Source organism: Corticium candelabrum, chromosome 12 (genome assembly GCF_963422355.1).
Source record: "Corticium candelabrum chromosome 12, ooCorCand1.1, whole genome shotgun sequence".
NCBI classification, from domain to species: domain Eukaryota; kingdom Metazoa; phylum Porifera; class Homoscleromorpha; order Homosclerophorida; family Plakinidae; genus Corticium; species Corticium candelabrum.
The window spans coordinates 4,359,492-4,380,951 of record NC_085096.1 but is presented as its reverse complement, the minus strand read 5'-3'; the positions used below and the strand labels follow the sequence as shown (position 1 = coordinate 4,380,951).

The 21,460-nt window shown below is 41.9% G+C and overlaps 1 protein-coding gene across 1 annotated transcript; it reads right to left on the bottom strand.

Annotated features, from left to right (window-relative positions):
• Window positions 1-5,164: 5,164 nt before the first annotated feature.
• LOC134187890 (lactoperoxidase-like) lies at window positions 5,165-14,533 on the bottom strand. Its single transcript, XM_062656061.1, has 7 exons — window positions 14,450-14,533; window positions 10,261-10,385; window positions 10,161-10,209; window positions 8,279-8,424; window positions 8,155-8,218; window positions 5,582-7,648; window positions 5,165-5,526 (listed from the first exon to the last, which is right to left on the bottom strand). Exons 1-7 carry the CDS (start codon window positions 14,511-14,513, stop codon window positions 5,396-5,398), a joined length of 2,646 nt encoding a protein of 881 aa, XP_062512045.1. The 5' UTR covers window positions 14,514-14,533; the 3' UTR covers window positions 5,165-5,395.
• Between the last annotated feature and the right edge of the window lie 6,927 nt (window positions 14,534-21,460).

Genomic DNA, 21,460 nt, shown 5'->3' with positions numbered 1-21,460 from the left:
CGTACCAATTACACTCTGAACATCATCTTCGTCTTGCTCTATTCGCGTCAAATCTTAGTGTCGCTTGCTTCTATCAGACTCTCGAAATGCCAGCCAAACTGTAGCAAGCCGCAGTTATGGCTGCACGGTCATGTGCTGTGGCTATCCATCTCTGAACGTTTCCGCATCTCAGACCACTACCAATAACTTCTCCTTTGGATTTAGTATCGCGATTTATAGATTGTTTAATGGCCATGTCAACAGGTACTTGTGGGAAGACGTTATGAGACCTCTGGACAGCAAACTCCACTGCTTCTAACAGAGCGTTTGCAAGAGAGACCATGTCGTACCAGTAGACAGTGAGATACGGACAGTAGTTTGTTCTATCGTATTCAAACATTCATGGTATCATGTTATGAAGGCATTGCAAGTGGAGAGGCCAGTCTCCAGTCCGAGTGGAACAAACAGACTGCAGCAGAAGTTTAATCATATAGCAGTACGGCATCCAAAACGCTGCCGTCTGTCTGTGATCAGAATCGGTGAACTTCATGTACGCAGATTGTATACATTGAAACTGTTTTGAAGACATCATTTCTGCATAATTGATCTTTGAGGGACTCGGTCGTAACTCTTGCAGTGACGGATGCAGCTCTAAAAGGGCCTGTTGAGCGGGTAGGTTAGTATAGTCTAAAAAGGCGTGCCAGCTTAGGCGTTGAAATGCTTCGTATAAGACTTTGTGGATGCGCATAGCACGGTTGTAGTGCTTTTCCCATATTAAACCTACACACAGATTAGTGAACGTAGGTGTGAATACAGCTGAGTTTAAAGAAGACTTTGCAAAAGAGGATATAAGGCTACTTGGCACTCAGTGTAAACGCACTAGAAGTCTTGGCTGACGACGGCAAGAGTAACAGCATTGCTGCTAACGCACGTTAGTGCAGAGACCCAAGCGCAATCTGTTCGTGTTTGTCCAGTCTCTGGTTATGTTTTGAATAGCTGCTGTCTAAATACTCATATATTTCTTCTTCAAGTTAATGTTATGCTTATAAATGCTAGAAAACAGAGTCTGCCCTCGGAGTACAGAGCGTACTCGCTGTCAGAACCTATAATAGACAAATGCAACCGAACGGACAACATTCACGAAGGGGGACAAGTAAAGAAATGCTTTAAATGGATTCCTCTAAAGTTTCGTAAGAAAATGTGTGTCTTCCCGTGGGTAGAATGCAACTTCGTCTTTTTGGGATCTGGCCCACGAACTATAACACATATTTTCAACTTTTATGTTTGTGCCCAAAAATTAAATTATTAATGTTAAAATTGTAAAAAATATCAAAAATCTTGATGCATAAATGTAAAAATATTTGGGTTTAAAATAGTAAAAATAGCAATAACGAAACATAGTGTCTAAACATACACAATTTATATTAATGAAAGATATATAGACTATGACTTTGTGGTATATGTATATATATATATATATATATATATATATATATATATATATATATATATATATATATATATATACACTAGGATCCATGGCCTGTCCTTCGTACGGGCAAGATACTGTAGTGTGAAGATATGTCTGTGGACACGTCACGTGCAATCTTTGTTGGGAGGTCCCGGATGTGCTGTATGATTTCGAATCTTGCTTTTCGCGCTTGTTTCGATAGAAATGGACACACTGCCCGTGTAGCGCTTGCTGCAGAAAACGTGTAGGTTGGATTTGGTGCAAATGCAATCAGAATTTGGAGAGAAACGGAAGCGCTAGATGACTAAGTCTCGTCGGCAAGAGATATTCGATCGCTCAAAGCTTTGCGAAGGCCGACGATGCATACAGTCTACACAGAACTGGTGTGGGCGTGTGTTCGAATGAACTAGAATGTGTAGCGTTTGCGTCGGCGAGAAATTTTACGCGGGGGTCGACCCCTCGAGAGGGAACCCGGTGCAATTTTTTTTACTTTTTTACGCAAACCTTCCTCTGTGCGTGCCGAGTGTGCGTGCCGATTTCGGTTGCGAACGGACAAAAGACGTGGCCGCCAAACGCGAACACACACACACACACACACACACACACACACACACACACACACACAGACAGACAGACAATTTGAGCTTTATATATATTATATATATACATACATATATATATATATATATATATATATATATATATATATATATATATATATATATATATATATATATATATATATATATATATATATATATATATATATATATATATATATATATATATATATATATATATACATATATGTATATATATGTGTGTTGACGTCTAGTTAAGTGACCGCAGACAGTATAGGGCGACATCTGGAAAGGGCTAGAGCTAACATCACCCTGTGCAGTCTGCGGTGTCACTAAAAGTCAAACGTCACGTCATGAGTCGAAGCCCGTTGACGTCAATGTTCCCGCGGGCGCGTTTGCACGGCTGTAGACATGAAGATTTCACAATCAACAAGGACTTGTTCTGCGAAGCAAGAACTTTAAGTTGAGATAGGATTGTCCTGCCGAGATATCAATCTGCATGGTTTTATAAAGCTCTTATAAAACAAAATCCGGTATTTTTCACTTGTTATCGGCGAAACGGCACTACAGCAACTTCAAAGGAAGTTCACGAGCTTATTTTCCGCCTGGTAGTAATACGCGCAGAATGTGGTCTGGCCACGCGAGACTAACCTTTAGTCTCGCACTGCAAGATTGTACCTAAGTACAAGTAATTTATTAATTATGCATATAGTTTGCATGTATAAAGTACCGAAATAATAAGGATGGCATATTCACAACCATTTCGCGTAGCTAAATATCTAGGGTCCTAGCAATAATGGAGAATGTATGCGAAACGTGATATACCTGCGTGTGCAATAGGGTATATAGATACGCAAGTTTTCACAGCTTCCTGCATCTAATTACCTAACTTTTATGTAGGCGTGTCCAATTGTCTTTCTGCTACCGCTCCACAATCGTTTTCAAAATATTTTAAAATAATTAGATCACGTGATGTACTGTTTGCAATTGAGTCATTAACAGCAAATATCGGCGAGTAAGTGACCAGACTCTATACTCTAACTTTGTTTACTCTTCGTAAATACGCAAGAGTTCCCAATCATCCCAACAAACACAAACGTGGATGACAAGAATATTTCATTGATACCATTTTACCAACTTTTACAAATCCAAGCGATTGCACTATTGTGTTAGTGAAAATTGCTTTTACCAGACATACAGATAAAGTCGTACAAGTTTTACAAACACTTTTTGTTGTTGATCCAGCATATGTGTTCGGGTATGTATTTTGATTGGTTGAAAATGAACACGTGATTATGATTGACGTTCAATACTTCCGGTTGTCTATGGAGTTAATGTCAATGTTGTGTCGTCGACGCGGACGTTCTCAAAAATTTTAATGCAATTATGAAAATATTCATAAAAAGGTTATGAATAGAGGCGCACAGTGAAAGTGAAATAAGCAATGATCCATGCGCGTAAAATATAAAAATGAGTGAAATAATAAAAAATCCTGTATAATTAAGCCACACAATACTGAACAGTCATTTTCTAAGAAAACATGCATTCATACATAGCCTATACCATTAGCGGAAAAGCGCAAGGTGAAGTGCTGCGTTTATTCAAGGGCACGTAGCAGTTTGTCATGTGGCGTGCAAATGTAGTTAGTATTGGACACACTTTTCTGGTAAAGAATCAACACACTGACGGATCCAGATTTTCTTAAACGGATAGCCGCCCATTAAAGTACAGACATAACAGAATTAAGGAAATTTGACCCGCTCAGAAGCCTCGGAAAATTTGAATATAATGAGAGATCCTTCCACAGGGTAGTCACCCCTCGTGGGTGCCAACTTGTACACATTCGAGACACCACCAAAAAACAATAAATTCTTAACTGTTTAAATCCTTCTGCCTGTACAATATTTCCAGACCGCATTAGCGTAGGAATGGTATCCAAGTTGGGGCGCAGCCTCCATGCGCAGCACGTGTAGCCTCGTGTGTACCCACGACGTCTACGCGCAAGTGTAGTTTTGGCACTGTTGTCTTTTGGAGCTCCTCGTTTTATTCAACTTGTAGCTCGTTTCCACAATGACCTATTTTATACATAGTCACCGTAGGTAGTCTCGCGTAGCCAGACCCCTTTCCGCCGCGGCCTCCCCGGCGAAATGGGATCTGGTGTACGGCCTTTGATGTCGCTGTGCGCCGCGTAGCCAGAAATCGGCTATCTAAAGACCGAATTTAGTTTCTTAAACGCTTCACTAAAGACGAGACTGGTATGCACGCAATGCAATCCTATCTCAATAGCTTCCCTTGTTTCGTAGAGAACAACTACAGCTAGAGTCGTTGCTGTTTGTGAAATCTGCATGTCTACAGAAGCGATTACAGCAGCGATTAAACGCGGCCGCGGGGACGTTGACGTCGACAGGCTTCGATTTCATGCAGACATGATCGACGTCGTACGATCTAGCGTTGTGCGCTCGTGTCACAACGGAGACTGAATGCGAACGTACTCAGTGCTGTCTGCTGTTTTTTGACGTCTAAAGCGACCGCATACAGTCCGGAGTGAGTGATATCTGGAAGGGCTTGGAGTTGCATGACGTCATCGAAACAAGACGAGTCGTCTTTCTGTGTTTGGGTAATCATTTCATGTGTTTTGTGCATTGTTTTGATGAACACATACAGTAGCAACCAGGAAGAGACCAAATCGTTTAATCGCTGCTGTAGACATGCAGGTTTCACAAACAGCAACGACTCTAGCTGTAGTAGTTCTCTACAAAACAAGAGAAGCTATTGAGATAGGATTGCATTGCGTGCATACCAGTCTCGTCTTTAGTGAAGCGTTTAAGAAACTAAATCCGGTCTTTAGATAGCCGATTTCTGGCTACGCGGCACACAGCGACATCAAAGGCCGTACACCAGACCCCATTTCGCCGGGGAGGCCGCGGCGGAAAGGGGTCTGGCTACGCGAGACTACACCGTAAGCTGCTGATTGGGGCCATGACCTCCGAGGAGACCGTCCTACGCCTATAGGTCTCAATGGTGTTTTGCACCACTCTGTAGATCCGCTTCTGAATCAACAGTCGAAGAGTTGATGCGATTATTTATTCGCTTTACTAACTGAGAGACAAAACAAAAACCAGACTTTTGAACGAGCACGTGTAATATATTCTAGAATCTATGCCAACTAAAATCCTAAATCAGTATTTTCTACGTTTCTTGTCAATACACCGCAGCCACTACCAACAAATCTTTGCAACTGTCTCTTCCAACTCATCAGACTAAACAAATCTTATTGACTAGACAACAACAGACAGAACAAGCACTAAAGAAAAGTTCACAGTCAACCAGTGACTTGTGATGACGCAAATCTTTACTCTGAAATTCAACCGCTGTAGCTGCAAGCTTGACATGTGAGGCTACATTCATTGCGCACACTCGACGTGTTGCATTTTCCGTACTTCTTCTTGATAGCACATAAACCGGTCGACAACTTGTCTTTGCACGTGCCTTGCTCTAAGAATAACATTACTAGTGCAGAGTGCAAGTAAAGAAAGTTACAACATCTAACCTTTCCATGGGGTGAACGCCATACAACGCTTACTCCTCACAGATGAACACGAGATACGAGCGTTGTTCTTGTTGGCATCGACGAAAGCATTAGGCTGGATGGTTGAGATCTTTGAATTACTACAAATTACGGCAGACAAAGTCACCTTTTCTATTTGCGCAAGCTGTTGGGAAGTAAAAATGCCCGGATTTTGATAAAAGAATCGATCTCCGTCTCTCAGAATAATTAGTTGTTCTGCGATAATAACCGAGAACGTAGGACCAAGCTGCCCACCAGTGCGTTGGCTGGCAGGGAATGCTTCCTCAAGTCGCGTCTCCAGCAAGCCGCATACCCACAAGTCACACCGATTGATTGATCCATACACCTCCTTAATTTTCATTTTATTTGTTTCTGACATGAGTGGCACGGGTATGGGAATATCCATTTGCTTGAGCTTGGTAAGAGCATAGGTACGATAATCGATGTATGGACGCAATCCGTGGTCACGTCCACGTTGAATGTTTAGTGACGCCAAATCAAATCCCGCTTCTGTTTGAACACCGTTGATGTCGCGCGGTTCAAACAAGTGATTAGTAAGTTCGTCGGACACAAAGCGATCGATGAATTGGGAATTTTGCTCGAGAAGACCGCGAAACAAGTTCTCAAAGTTGTCGTTGCTAACCGTGCCGTCAGGATTGAAGAGGAAACGATGAGGTTGGAAAAATGCGTCGCGAAATCTAAACTCGTCAATTAGGCCGTAGTTGTCGTTGAGACGAGTTAGGGTGTTACGCAGTTGGCTGTGACCCATGCGATAGGCGGCGGTCGCAAATTCGTTGAGAATACCCGCGTTGACGATTTCGTCGTATGCGACATACTGCGGAACGAGTCGTTTGAAGACTTCACGACCGAGCAGTTCGGGACCGTACTCGTTGTAGACGATCCTTTGATGGAGAGCTCCGACAATTTTTCGTGTTTCCTGATAGAGTCTCTCATCATCCCAGTGGGGGTTTAGTTTCTTTAGCTCGCGCGCGATACGATTGTGTTCACGTAGCCACAAAGTGTGCATCGTCGTCAAGAAAGTTTGTTCCGAGGATCGTCGATCACCGGCCAGAAAGCAGAAACAGACCGGTCCCATGCATTGCGGATCGGGATTGCATTTGTCCTTGTCCTCAATCGAAACAGGGGGGTCGCACGTAAAGTCAAAAGGCAAACTTTGTCCGTCGAAGTTGGTCTTTAGGAGGCCATATTTTTTTGCTCGTAGCCGTTCGGCGAGTGCTTCATCGGAGCCGTAGACATTGGATGCATCAATGTAAGATGTGATCTCGTTGACTTGCTCACGAGGAAAGATAATATCGCGACAGCTATCTGACGATGGTGCCGAGCGAATCAGTGGAATGCATTCTCTTGGAAACTTTGATTTCTTGCCAAACTGTGGATCATCTTCATCGACTGCAATATTGAAGCATAATTTGCTAGTGGTTTCGCAGTTTTCGCTGCAGACGTCGTCATCTTCGGTCTCCATAGACAAAGTAAGGTCATGATCAAGGAATTGACCCCATTGCATCAGTATGTAACTATGATCGTTGTCTGTGATTGACACATCAGGATGGACTCTACGACTGATGTTTCTGGCGTTAGGCAGTTCTTCCCCGGCGCGTTCCGTCACCGGTTCATTATATCCTGTTCCTCCATAAGCTGCTGGTAGAAAACGAAGAAATGGTGTGTTGTGTGCACCCCAAGACGTAAACCTCTTGTTATTGCACTTTCCGTCAATAGTACGGAACTTGTCAACGTTGGGAACTCGACCACATTCATCATTGGTACCTAACGACAAATCCTTCTTGCATTGTTCAATTTTTGACACGTCGATTCTGTCACACATATCTTCTATTGTTTTGAGATTTTTAGCTTCAGCCTGCTTCATCACTTGAGCTTCAATTGCCGCTCCCTCCACTGCAATTATAATCCCATCTTTTGTAGGTTTTCTTTCTATTTTGTGCATAGAAGAGGCCGTGACTTTTTTTAACTGCAGATTGGAACAGAACAGTTTAACTTCACTCAGACTTCCCAGGAAGGATTCTTCATCTTCTAAGAAAAATTGATATTTTAGTGATCTTAGCCACAGAAAAGGCCTTCTATCTGCTACTGCAGTTCCTAGAATTTTCATGCATAACGTTCTATGTAAAATGATAGAATATACCACAAGTACATGTACGTAAAACTAAAAAAGTCCCTTCTAATTGTTGTCAGAAAACCAGACAACCAACAAGAAAATGCAAAGAAACAAAACAATGAAGAAAAACCGGCTGCCACACAGCAAGACACACAGACGTTCAGTAATATTTCTAGCAGACAAACAGACACGGATATAGACAATCCGTTTGAATCAAGTACAAGAGAGAGAGAAACCAATAACCATGGACAGAAAACCGAAAAGAGGAGCTTGTGACAAACAGGAAAAGCACCACACACGCAGAAAGAACGACAAACAAGCAGACAGGCCGACAAACGTACATTTAGAGAGAAGAGGGAAACAAAATATGTACAGATATGCACCAATACATGTACATTAATTATAATTGTAATTGCCAAACCTGGAGGCTCAGGTGGATATCCACATTGGCAGTTTCCCCATTGCTTGTGTTCTATATAGTTGCCCTTGAACATATTCGAATTATTTTGCAACATTATCTCACTTTAAAACTTTACTATTCTCACTGATCTGGTGGCACACCACGGCTGGTTATGATCCCTGTTGGTGCAAGACTTGTATGTCACCCCCTTGTATATAAAAGGGAAAAAGCAACGAGCACCGTTCGCTGAACCACCACATGTTTTAGGACCAGAACCTTCGACTGGAGTAACTAGTTAAGAACGAATAATCAAAAATATAGCTTTTCACGGAATGTAGATTATTCATTTAGGACGACATGCTCGTACACTAGTCTGCCGTTCTTATCAATTACCTAAACATTTGCCCTTCTGTTTGTGTACAGAAAATGTCTATTCAATCATAAGTAAACGGACTAAAATGTGAAGAAAGAAACAGTCACCGTAGACATAGATATAGAAATCCCTGTTTATGTGTAGCGTCGCCCCAGACACAGTGTTGATTGCAGTCCCGGGTGCGCTGCCATCACACTAGAGTACTAGTGTTGGCAGTGCATCCAGGATTTTAATCCACACTGCGTCTAGGACGAGGCTAATTTATGGGCTATCTGAACCCTTCTTCAAACGGGAAAGGAATATCTGTCTATTCGATACACATACTTCGTCTGCCATGCACGAAGACGTTTGGAGACTTAGGGAACCTTCTAACGCAGACTCTTGCTCGTGATTGGTCCATCATCAAGTCTGTCGTTCGAGGCCAATCTTCGTTTCCTGGACAACCATTTCGTTCCCGGAAAGAATTATAGGTGTCTTGACACCAGTAAGAACACTTCGAGAGGCCTAAATACACATAGGCTAAGGGTAGCCTAGGAGCAATGGTATCATCCTCTGTGTCCAAGAGCAAATAAAAGACTAAGCGGGTACGACATGAATGCAATCCTGGGGAATTTGAATTGTTGATAAGTGCACGCTAAGGTACCTCCACCGCCCATTTAGATTGCACTAGGGACAAAGTACATATGATGTCAATCTAGACGTTCGCACGTAATTTACATAAGTGTAGAAACCACCACGGTGGCCATGACCTCAATCAGCATGGTATGACCACTGTATATAAAATAGGCCATCGTGAAAACGAGGTACAGGTCGACGAAAATGAGGATCTCCAATAAGCAAAAAGTGCAACCACTACACTTGCAGGCAGCCGTGTTGGGATACACGAGGCTACACTTTTGCCGGCATTGAGACTTGCTCCCAACCTGGATGCCATTCCCACGCCACTAACTTAGTTATAAGAGTGCAAAGTAATTGCAAATCTAGTGCACTTAGGTGGAAGTGTGACTTTCCGTTTCTGGTAGAGGCGGTTGAAAAAAATTCATGTGAAATGCTAGAGATCTGGTTGGTATATTCAGTTGAGTCGGCTAGCGAGCCAGGCCTGGAAGTATTATCGTTTCTGTCACCGGAATCGCAATAGCAATAAAACACAGAACTTAATTGGGCCTAATTGATAGATTCAATCATAAAGGTAAGTAGCTGTGTCTGAAGGTCAGACTTCTTTACACGCCTCTTCCTATTTGAGTGCGGTTGGATACTCGCCTGCACTACAGAATTACGAAGCTGGTGGCGTCGTAAAAACTGTACATGTCAGTACGCTCCTCGTTAATGTAGCCGACGGAGACTCCCTATATATTGAAGAGGTCCTTACTGAAGAAAAAAATATTGACTCCACTTCACATTTTCTCAGACCGTGAGCAGTGGGTACATCCTATAATAGAGCGTGCAGTGCAGGGTCAGGAAGTATATTTGGTGCTTGTATACCGGGCAGATACGATGTGTGGCCATAATCAAGACACCCAACAGTCTCTGGCGTGCTTGAAATCGTTATCCGTTTTACCACCTATAATTATTTTAGGCAATGAGAATGCAGAAATAGAAGAATAAAGTCTGAATGCACGCTAAGACTAAACATGTACTTAGAATGGTTTCAAACCTGTGCCGCAGTTGCAATTTCCCCACTTCTTGTGTAATTCATATTTGCCCTAAGCCCAAAACAGTAAGCAAAAGCTCATATGAAAATGAATAAAGCTTACTCCTTCAGTGGCACACCAGGGTTGATTCCAATCCTTTGTTGTGCAAGAGGTATATGTCTTCCATTTGTATATGAACGGAAAAACGCAACGAGCACCTTGACCCGAACCTCCGCATGTCACTGGACCTGGATAACAGTACGCATATGTATGCACGCACACGCACTTACATAGAAACACATGCAAGCAGAGACATCGAAGAAAAAGCTCTTCCATGCCATTGCCTTTGCAGCAGCTATATAAGTTTAATGCGTAAGTCGATTATTATAATTTGGATCAGTCAATGGTTACCAGTAACTTGGGAGCAGGAGACTGGATGTATTTTTTCATTCATATGTATATATATATATATATATACTGTATATATATACATATACATATATATATATATATATATATATATATATATATATATATATATATATATATATATATATATATATATATTTCCAAACTCAAACAATCCTCCAAAACACATTCCAAACCAACAAGTCTTACATTACACTAGGTATATCCCAACTATCACCGTCTTGTACTTCAAGCTGAATTCTCTTATGAATAACTCTTGAGTTATGTTTCCACAATTAAATAGAAAGTTGCTGCATCATATTTTGGAAATCCTGGTGGAATATAAGGCCGCTGACTGCTGAGGTTTAGAAGCAATAGCTTTCATAGTTTTGATGCCGAATAATGACCAGAGCCTCAGGGTTTCAACCACTAAAAGGTAAAAGAGACCACCAGTTGTACGAACTTTGTCTTTATGGAAAATATCCTTTTGTTCTTCACCTGCCTTTGCTGCGGCTCCAGCTCTTACAGCTGATTTTGTCACATATAACGGCTGTAAAGAGATTCTACGTCAAAATAGGTATGTCGACCCTGTAAGAAATCAGGGTGAAAAACACCACAAGGACGGCTTTCAGTAGAACCATTGCACGTCAATACATACATACATAAATACATACATACATTAGTATATATATATATATATATATATATATATATATATATATATATATATATATATATATATATATATATATATATGTACTACTGTCTGTTCCCCGTAAGCGTGAACTCGAAGGTGAGTAATGAAGTAGAGGTCACACCAGGTGTGCTCATTAGAGCACTAAGAGCTGCTCAAGTTGGACCATGCTATACCAATTATTTTAATGGTTCCAGTTGCTGATCCGTTGGTCTTACAAGATCATTGGATAATAGCCATTGTTCCACCCGTTTGTTTTTGATATACACAAGTACTATCCTTCCGTTTCGTTTGTAGGAAAGGCTTAGATCATTTGATAAACAGAAATGCCAGACCCAGCGGTTCTAACGATACCGAGATCATCGTGAGAAAGTCCAAAAAACAGCAGAGATATTGAAGATTTTCAAAGTTCACACCTAGGGGAACAGACAATAGTACTACCCTGCCTTATGGACGGTGGCAATCTGGGCGTTGGCAATTTATCGTTGTACGCCACTTCTGCAAAGAAGACGCACCTTCCGTGACACACGGACGGACGAACGCAAGCAAAACCGGCCCGGTGAGCCGGCGCATCTTGCACTCTGGCAATTAGAGGCCAGCGTACAATGGCTGGCGAGCGCACGTTCAATTGATTGAGCAAACAAACTCGGGCTCATCTCATTTCAGAACGCCAAAATCTCGTTACTGGCCGAAATCCGATCAGCTCGGTCAATTAAACAAACTCTCGTTCATCTCATTTCAAGTAGCGAAAGTCTTGTTTCGGGTCGTCGAAGGCAGTGGAGGCAAAATCCGACGCAGCCGTTTGTCTCGGACTCGCGATATCGACCGGCCCACCGCGTTTCGCGACGATCCGAAACCGGCGTCGTGTCGATCGGCGCGTTACGGACATGTGGAGAGACGGAAGTGGACGTTCCCGAACGTTCACGTATTATAGTATAGGATATAACACACTAGATCCGTGCTCCGTCCTTCGTACGAGCAAGAGACGGTAGCGAACTCACGGAAGAAGCAGTCTCAGCGTGTGTAGGGACGCCAAGTGCAATTTTTGTTGCAAGGTCCCGGATGTCCTAAATAAATTTGCGAAGGACGACGACACGCATGCGAAGGACAACGACACGCATGGTCTTTATAGGACTGGTGTGTGCGTGTGTTTGAATGAACTGGAATGTGTAACGTTTGCGTCATCGAGAATTTTCGCGCTGTCGACCCCTCGAGAGGGGCCCTTTGCAAGTTTTTGGAAAATGTTTTACGCAAACCTTCTCCTTCAAAAAAACACACACACACACAGGCAGACAAACAGACAATTTGAGTTTATATACTATATATATACCTCTCTTGCAATTAAGCTGGTAACTATATGATTCGAAAGTTGGTATTGTAAAGTAGGAAAAGCAGTACTTGACAGTGTGAGAAATTTTTTAAATCTCGCTAAATTTCTACATTGCGATCAGCTAATCCTAGCATCATTAGAAAGCTAGTGATGACAACACGACGATTATACAAAACTGGTTTCTGATCAGTATTGTACAACTACAGAATAATCAATTGACTACTTCCTGTATTGGGCGGAATGTGATTCGCACTATTGGCCATGCAATTAGAACGACTACCTGTGACGCCTCACACCCTGCTATGTCAATGGTAGCATTCTAATCACTACAAGGGTCATCGTCTGTTTCAGAAACAAAATCTTCTTCGCTTTCCAAAGTCGCTTTTACTTCACGCCATATCTCAAAACGTACTCGGCCGATCTGAACACACTTTTGTTGTGATGTGTAATGTAATCTGTTTATACTTTACGTGATGCCTCTCTTAAGCTTCTCGTATATCTACATAAACGTCCCACACTAGAATAAACCACAACTTGCATAGCAGGGTTTACAATTAGAACCATTTAGGAAACCTTGTACATCCGCTCTAATCACAGCTCTCTGTAAGCGAATTTATCACCTACTGACATCTCCTTTGGCTACAGTTAGCTCATCTTTGTGAAACAGAGTTCTTTCTGCTGATCGACAAATGCTGGAGTGCATGTGGACATGCATCCCATAATGTCGGCTACTGGAAAACCGTTGCGCGTAATTGTGGGACAAGCGGAGGTCACTTGAGAGATGTGGACAGCTATTATTCTGTTCTTGTTGTCGACAATATCACCAGTCTTTGTCTTATATCGGAGCCAAGTTACGTTGGCGACAGTCATGTTTGATATGAAGTCACTTGGATGACGGATACACGTCCAATTAGTTCACCGAATAAAGGTCAACACTCACGTAAGTAGGCGGTGACTCACGTGACCTGGTAGTGCAACACTGTAGTTACATAGGCAGTAGATGTAGAGTTAGACTAGGTTTTGTGCTTCCAGCTGCATCTAGCCGTGGTTCTATGTACTACTGTTCGCGTTTACTATTTACACGGAAATGGCTGTAATGAGATTGCGGTTGCAAAAGGTGTGTCCTGCATCCTAGCTAGGTACAGGATCAGGAAGTGCCCTCTCACTGCTTGAGATTTTTGACGTCTGGTTTTGTAAAAACAGCAGATATACTTTACGAATCCTACATCACTGTGCTTAACATACACTAGCTGCCCACGTATGAAAGTGCGTACAGGATTTGCAGTAACGTAATTGATTAGATAGACTCAACGACACAACACCAAATATTTCTATGTTTTCACAAAAATGTGCTCCAAGTATGCGTACAGCCCTGCTTGCAGCTGTTCTTCCACAAAGTATTTCATTACGCTTTCAAAGTACAGACACTTCTAGTCTAGCTATTGTACGATGAATAAACTCAGAAGACCTACATCGAAAAGAGAAGCAGTTTTCTGGTTTCCTTAGCATCAACTACCATTAAAATAGAGCCTGTCCTAAAAAATATCTTCTAAATGATAAACCAGTAACTAAAAAAAATGACTTTAGCTTTTACGCTTTCACGATAACACAAGTTAACTCCAAGAATATAGTCAAGTCATCATTAATTAAAAGGGTAGGTAAGGAAGAGCCTTGAGGTGTTCCGTTTGTCAGGTTTCTCTGATTGACTTTCTAAACACTAAAGAGGTTCAAGCTTACGGCGACGTCTTACTACATCACTTTGCTACGACAGCAGCACTAATCTCTCTATCTGTTCCTAACTTTCTAGTTCTATCAGCTAAAGGAATCTGCCTGCTCCATTAGTATTGACAGATCTAAAAGTGCTCCTGAAGATAACATACCTAGAGCTGCCAAAGTGATGTTGACAACACAGCAAGCCAAGAGTAACAACGTGTAACTTCTCATCTTCACTCAAGCGTCTTCTCTGCAAGACGAATACTGATATTAGTGTATGCAACGGCGAGCTAAGTAAACCGTTTTGTGGTAACCTAACCTGATTTCCAGCTGATAGGGTAGCTGATGAAGCTCAAAACTGAGAGCTTGCTCAAGCGGAAATTTCAAGATCCTGTTAACAAAAACCCAATGTCTCTGCACGCAACAAATAGATCATAATGCCTATGTAGCTGTGTCTTTGTGGAATTACCTCGGCTGGGATGCAACGACTGCGGAGCGAGAAAAGTAGCCAGCTGCACTTCCACCGGAATGAACTGCAGGGATGTCGCTAAACAACTGAGCTCTGAGTGAGATCGGGACGTCTCTTGTGTAGGTTGCTTTGGATGGCTTGTGGGCGTTGCGTTTACCACCCTCCTCCAATCACATCTTTATTGCTTTCTGTTTGAATCAACTTGGAAGTCTCTTGGATTATATTTATGACAATCGTTTCCAGAAACGTAATATGCAAGGGATATAGGTGCACTACATTACTCATATTTCCACCCTTTATCACCTGCAGAAGTACTTAACGTAATTCAGACTGTTTTCTTAATGATTTCCAACTACACACAGAAGCTGCTGTTTATTGATATCCAATTTGGAACGCAAATAGCACAAGTATGTTTCCATGTTTGCACAAGACCATCTTGTCAATCCCATCGTATTCGTAACGTGTTCAGTCTGCTGCGCATACTGTTTGAATCAAATAGTTATCGCAGTGACACATTTCCATGCAGTTTGAACATTGTTTCGTACGGAAACTTGGAACGATAGGGCAGAGGAGGACACTAGCAGTTGGTATTCAGTAGCTGCATTCCTGTTGATTCAGATCCGCTGCTATTTCTGTTGTGACATCAACACGCATCCGCGATTCCAGCAAAATGATCTGCCGCAAACGACTTGACTTTCAGATGCAATTGTCTATACTATTGGTTTGGTATCAGTGGATTTTGTAACGTTGGGCGCACTACTTTTTTCTACCAAAGCCATTTTGTTCTCTTGGTGAGAAATTCTTGTTGTTTCTACATCCCTCTACGCGGTCGTTTACTCTAGCTTGGAAATCGACAAAGAAATATCCCTAACTTTGGCAGTTGCATGCTTGCTATTAGATGTTTTCAACACTATGGTTTGCGAGCCTGGTTTGAGCTTGTTATCATAAGTGAGTTAGTGGTAAACGTTGCACCTGCCCCATGGAATGCTGGTTTGCGCTGGATTTGCAAACCGTACTTGCAAAGGTAGGTTTGCGGTTACTTGAGTCTAGTTTAGAGCTATCAAAACATTCCTAGCTGTTTAGCGCCTACTCTCTGTTCGCGTTCACTGTGAATCTGGAACTATGTAATGAATCACCTTTGTTGGTTTAGAAACACGTACCTAATTGGCTGTGACCTAGGACATCAATAGTTTGTTTACTGTGAATCCGGATTTACTGTTACTGACACAGAGGTGTTTTACTGTTACTTACAATACCTGGAAAACAAGAGAAAAAAGAAGAAATTTCTAGAAAAAAGACGAGATGCAGAAAAGACATCACGGAGAGCTCTAACATCACAAATGAAATAGATGACGACTACAAAGTGACGGAAGTTGATAGTGATATCGCATTGACCAGCTAAGCCCAGACGAACACGACCAAACGTTGCTGAACGCATGAAGCTTTGCACTAGAGTAATTAAAAGTAAGGAAGTAATTGACATGGCATCTGCTTACGTGACCACTTATCTGTAAATCATATCGTAACCATAACGTTCTAAATAGACTAATGGTCTTTGATATGCAAAAACCTTATCCTCCTGGGTGTGTCTTACTTACATGCTATGCTTAGCGTCTACAAGAAATCCGGGCTCTTGCGCTTTCGAATGATGCCAAGGTCGTCGCTTACCGACGAAGGACAAGGAGTTATAGCGATTTTTTTAAATACACAGTGAACGAGAACAGAGAGTAGTAACCAGAGTAGCAGTCTGCCTAGCGCATAGCTACGACAGTAGCAGTGGAAATCATCGTCTTACTGTGGTGGATGCTGCTAGAAAAAGGGCGTCAACAGCAAGAATCTCGCGCGTGCAGGATGACAGATGACGTCGTTTTCGTCGCTAGCGCAGTGCTAGCACAGAGTACCGAACTGTTGTGTCGTTTGTCATGCGGAGTATTCTAACTCTGTTGTCAGACGCCTCAAACAATGGATCACAATAGCGTGCTAGGTTGACAAACCAGGTAATCAAACCCAGTCCAGTCTGAACACAGGTTTGTACTGTATGCTAATTTATTTCCTGGTATGAAATCAAATCAAACATAACCCACCATGGCTTGCAAACCATAATGTGAACACACCTAATATAGAGTCTAATGTCTTAATTAAAATAATTACCAGGTGTCTCGATCGGTAGTAACATCCCAGGTAGAGGTCAACAAAAATTCCAATTACATTCAAGTTTGTAAACTAACTCGATGACTACTGAGACTGCAATCAGTACTTGCATAACTTCAGCTAATAGAAATGAGTGTTATGTTGAATACATTAGACAAGGGTTGACGGTCCAGCCTGAGAAATACCAGCGAGAGACATAAAATTACATACTGTTGCTTTCTCCAATCACTCTTTTCTAGCCTGTCTGTTCCCCTTAGGCATGAACTTTGAAAATCATCAATATCCCCGCTGTTTTTTGGACTTTCACGATGATCTCGGTATCGTTAGAAACCGCTAGGTCTGCCATTTCTGTTCATCAAATTATCTAAGCCCTTGCAACAAAGAATAACAAAGGATAAGGTTTTTGCATGTCAAAGGTCTATGAGGAAACAATGGGTGGTGCAACTGTCATTCTCCAATTATTTTGTAAGAATAAGCGATTACTGTATCTTATCATTACGCTACTACCACAGGTAACACAGTATATGTAATCATATAGTAGATTTCTGATTGGATTCTTGGGTTCTTAGAAATCACACCCATGAGGTATGCATGAAACAAATCCTATAATCGCACCATATATGATTCAGGAGAAGGTCAGAGAGAGTCATATAATCACACCCTATATGATTCAGGAGAAGGTCAGAGGCAGTCTTATAATCACACCCTGTATCATTCAAGAGAAGGTCAGACGCAGTCCTATAATCACATCTGATTGATAAGTAGGTTGAACGCGGTCGTGTAAGTACAGTGAATGAACATAGGCTGGCTAAAACACAATGGTAACGTGGTTTCTTACTATATGTGTGTGTGTGTGTGTGTGTGTGAGCGCGCGCGCGCGCGTGTGTGTGTGTGTGTGTGTGTGTGTGTGTGTGCGTGTGTGTGTGTGTGTGTGCGCGTGTGTGTGTGTGTGTGTGTGTGCGTGTGTGTGTGTGTGTGCGCGTGTGTGTGTGTGTGTGTGTGTGTAGCCTGAACAATTGTCTCTTAGAGATTATGACACATGATTCTCTCAAATATACGTACCACTAATTAGGAAGTCTTCTTCAACTGCCTTCTGTCTCCAGTCTAGGCACACCTTGTCTTGAACTCGCCTCTTTACTGCTGCCAACTGTATCTTGTTTATGAGAGTGCAAAAGTAATGTACAGACACAGTGGTTTAAACTCTTGACCCCAGTCACTGTACATAGATACGTCATATTACAACAAACAAAGAAACAATAAACAAACAAAACCAAAATCACAAGTATACATGTACTTGTCATCAATAGTTTATTGAAATCAACAAAACAGACAGCTGTCATCTGTCTTGCTTTGTACATGTTAATGTCAAAAAATATTATATTATGTCACAAAGCAGCATAACACAATTACTTCTCATTATTTCTAATATCTCTAGTAAAACTCTGCTGTGTGCTGGCACAACAACAAATCTAACTGTTGATATCTATACACAAATATTTGTTGTTCAAATACACACACATGCACACACACAGACTCACACAAACACACACACACAGTATACTAATTATATAAGTGCCATTCATGTCACAAACCCGATAAGAATCAATGCCATAGTGTGCAATAGTGTGTAGTTTTAAATATGATAATGTCAATTGGCAAAAGGCATATCAAATGTATGCACCTGTAAGTGTCAACCTAGTTGTATATATAGTGTTCATCTTCTAATAAATCTTCGCGTACTAGTAGTAGTTGTGAAATAGAATTAATTAAGTTAGCTGAATACTTTGCACTTTGGTACTGTGAGATAGAAGTAAGTTAGCTGAATACTTAATTAAGTTAATTTGCACTTTTAATTACTAATTGCATATTATGTAATTGTACACATAAAATAGATTTGCAATAACTAGTACACAATTTGATGTATGCAGTATACGCAACAGTGTAAATATTGCCGCACAATTCAATCCAGGCAATAATGCACCCAAAAAAGATCTCAAAACAAATAGATTTGTTTAACCGCAAAACCCAGTAATTATTATCATTTCAAGATTATAAATCACTTTACCTGTCGTCCAATATATTTGAAGTCGATTTGTGCTGAGAAAACAACGTTCAGCCAACCCGACGTTCAAAACTGGGCCCCCTATAAATAAACAGTGCAGGTTACTTCTCGAAAGATGCGCAAAAAGGCAGCAGTTCGTTTACGTCAAAATCACGGTTGCAACATGTCCATTGACTACCGAGAATCAAAGCTGCGCCGCCAGCCTCGTACTAACAGACCACGTTCGCTCCAGCGACTAAGTCGTAACCTCGCCCAAATAAATTCGCCCGCTGCGGCACCGTCGGCCCTGCTAATTTGGTGACTGTTTTGAAGTCTCCTACGACTTCTCTTTCGTTACCTGGACTAAATTCCCGAACTCTGTGACAGCACTGTGTGCGCATGCTCACTACTCATGATGTTGCCAACTCCTCCCTAGCGTGCGCTAAACTTCAACCTTGCGTTTAGACCGCTCCCCTTTCAAGTTGCTTCCGTCGGGCCTACATTACCAGGCGCTGATCCAGGATTTTTAGAAGGGGGTGGCTAGCTAGTGGTCGTAAGTGAGACATATTGGAGTGTGACAAAATTGTACTAGGTAGCTGCTAGCGAATTGAGTGAAGACAGTCTAACTCAAGTCCACCAGCGACTGTAGCCCATATCCGGGATATTGCCAAGGGCGGCTGGCGGTGACGTTAGCATGTGATCATGAGGTCTGACTCAAAGAAATTCAAGCAGCCAACACTGTTTGAGTTAGCGTTCGATGGAGGCTACGGAGCACAAAAATCAGGGATGCGGAATGAACAAAGGCAACTGTCGCAAGAATATGTACAACCTGCTACGGCGACCCTCAGCAAAAGTCAACTACAGGAGCCGGAGGGTTTGCAAAAGCAGTCTCCTTCAGATTGCAATGAGACATACAAGAGAGCTAACTGCCGATGACAAGTACCGTTTGCTAACTACCGTGCAAGACGACATTCGGAATGATGAGTTGGACACAAGATCATTTCCTGCTGGAGATCCTAAGGGTAAAAAGCGGAAGGTCAAGCAGATTACATTTCAAAGAAGTTGGCTTCGAGAGGATAACTGGCTTCGCTATGGTAAATCAAGGAATGACAAGGGAGGTTATTGTCTACCGTGCATTTTACACGAACTGCTGCAAATGGCTTGAGGTACACATTTGTTGGATTTGAGCACATTGTAGTTTTCATGCTTGTGAAGCAGCTTCTTGAACCCATACGTCCAATTGCAGAGTGTCTGCAAGCAAGGTTGCAGGAGTTGTACTCTGGCTTCAAGAAAGTTGACGAAGTTGTCCAATTTTACAATAGGATTCGAAACGACGTGGATGTAGAGCATAACCGAATATACGCTAAAGCCAAGAAGCTAGCCGCTGATATTGGAAGTGATGAAGCAATGCCACGCATCATAAAGGGAAAGCAAACAAGAGCAAATCCTACTGTGTTGTTGCCTTGTGATTACTGGAGAGTAACACTGACAATTCCGTTTTTGGACTTCATCCTTTCTGAACTTGAGTCTAGATTTGCAAGCAATAAAAGAGCACACTTTGAACTCTGTGTTTTAGTACCAGAGGTCATTACCAAGAACGAAAGTTTAGAAGAAGCGGTAGGAATTTTGACATCTAAATGGGGACATCTGATGCCAACAGAGGATAACTTTGAGAGTGAACTTATCTGTTGGAGGCAGCACTGTCATGGGACCACGGAGACCAAATCCATAACACGACTTTGAGCGAGGATGCTGATCCGCTATTCTTTCTAAATGTTCGAGAACTGCTCTGCATTCTAGCTGTTCTTCCAGTTGGTAGTGCTGAAGCAGAGAGGTCATTTTCTTGCCTCAGGCAAGTGCATACCTGGCTTCGTACCACTATGACTTGCGATAGACTTGGCAACTTAGGTGTTCTGGCGCTTTGATGGACTTGACATTCTACTTAACATAGAGAAGATATGCAGTACTTTTAGGAGTCAACACCCGAGAAGGATGTGCAGTCCTTCTGTATTGTACGATGATAGCAATGCGTTGTAAGAGTAAACTTGATCTTGAACACAACCTTGAACATTGTATTGTATTTGTGTACCATTAAAGTTAAACAGAAGACGACAAGGTTTCTTTTCGTTCAAAAAATCTGAGGAAAAGGGAGGGTGACTAGCCACCCTGTCCACCCCCTGCATCAGCCCCTAATTACTACACAGAACCAACCCAAAGTCGTAAGACAAAGTAGTTGCATATGTCGAATTGTGTTGTGCGTGTCGTAGCCCAGTTTGTTCTTCGTTATAGTGCTGATATTGGCAAAAACGTGACCGTACCTACTGTCTGTTCCCCATAAGTGTGAACTTCGAAAATCATCAATATCTCTGCTGTCTAGTGGACTTTCGCGATTATCTCGGTATCGTTAGAAACCGCTAGGTCTGGCATTTCTGTTTATCAAATTATCTAAGCCTTTCCTGTAAACGAAACGGAAGGATAATACTTGTGCATATCAAACACAAACGAATGGAGCAATGA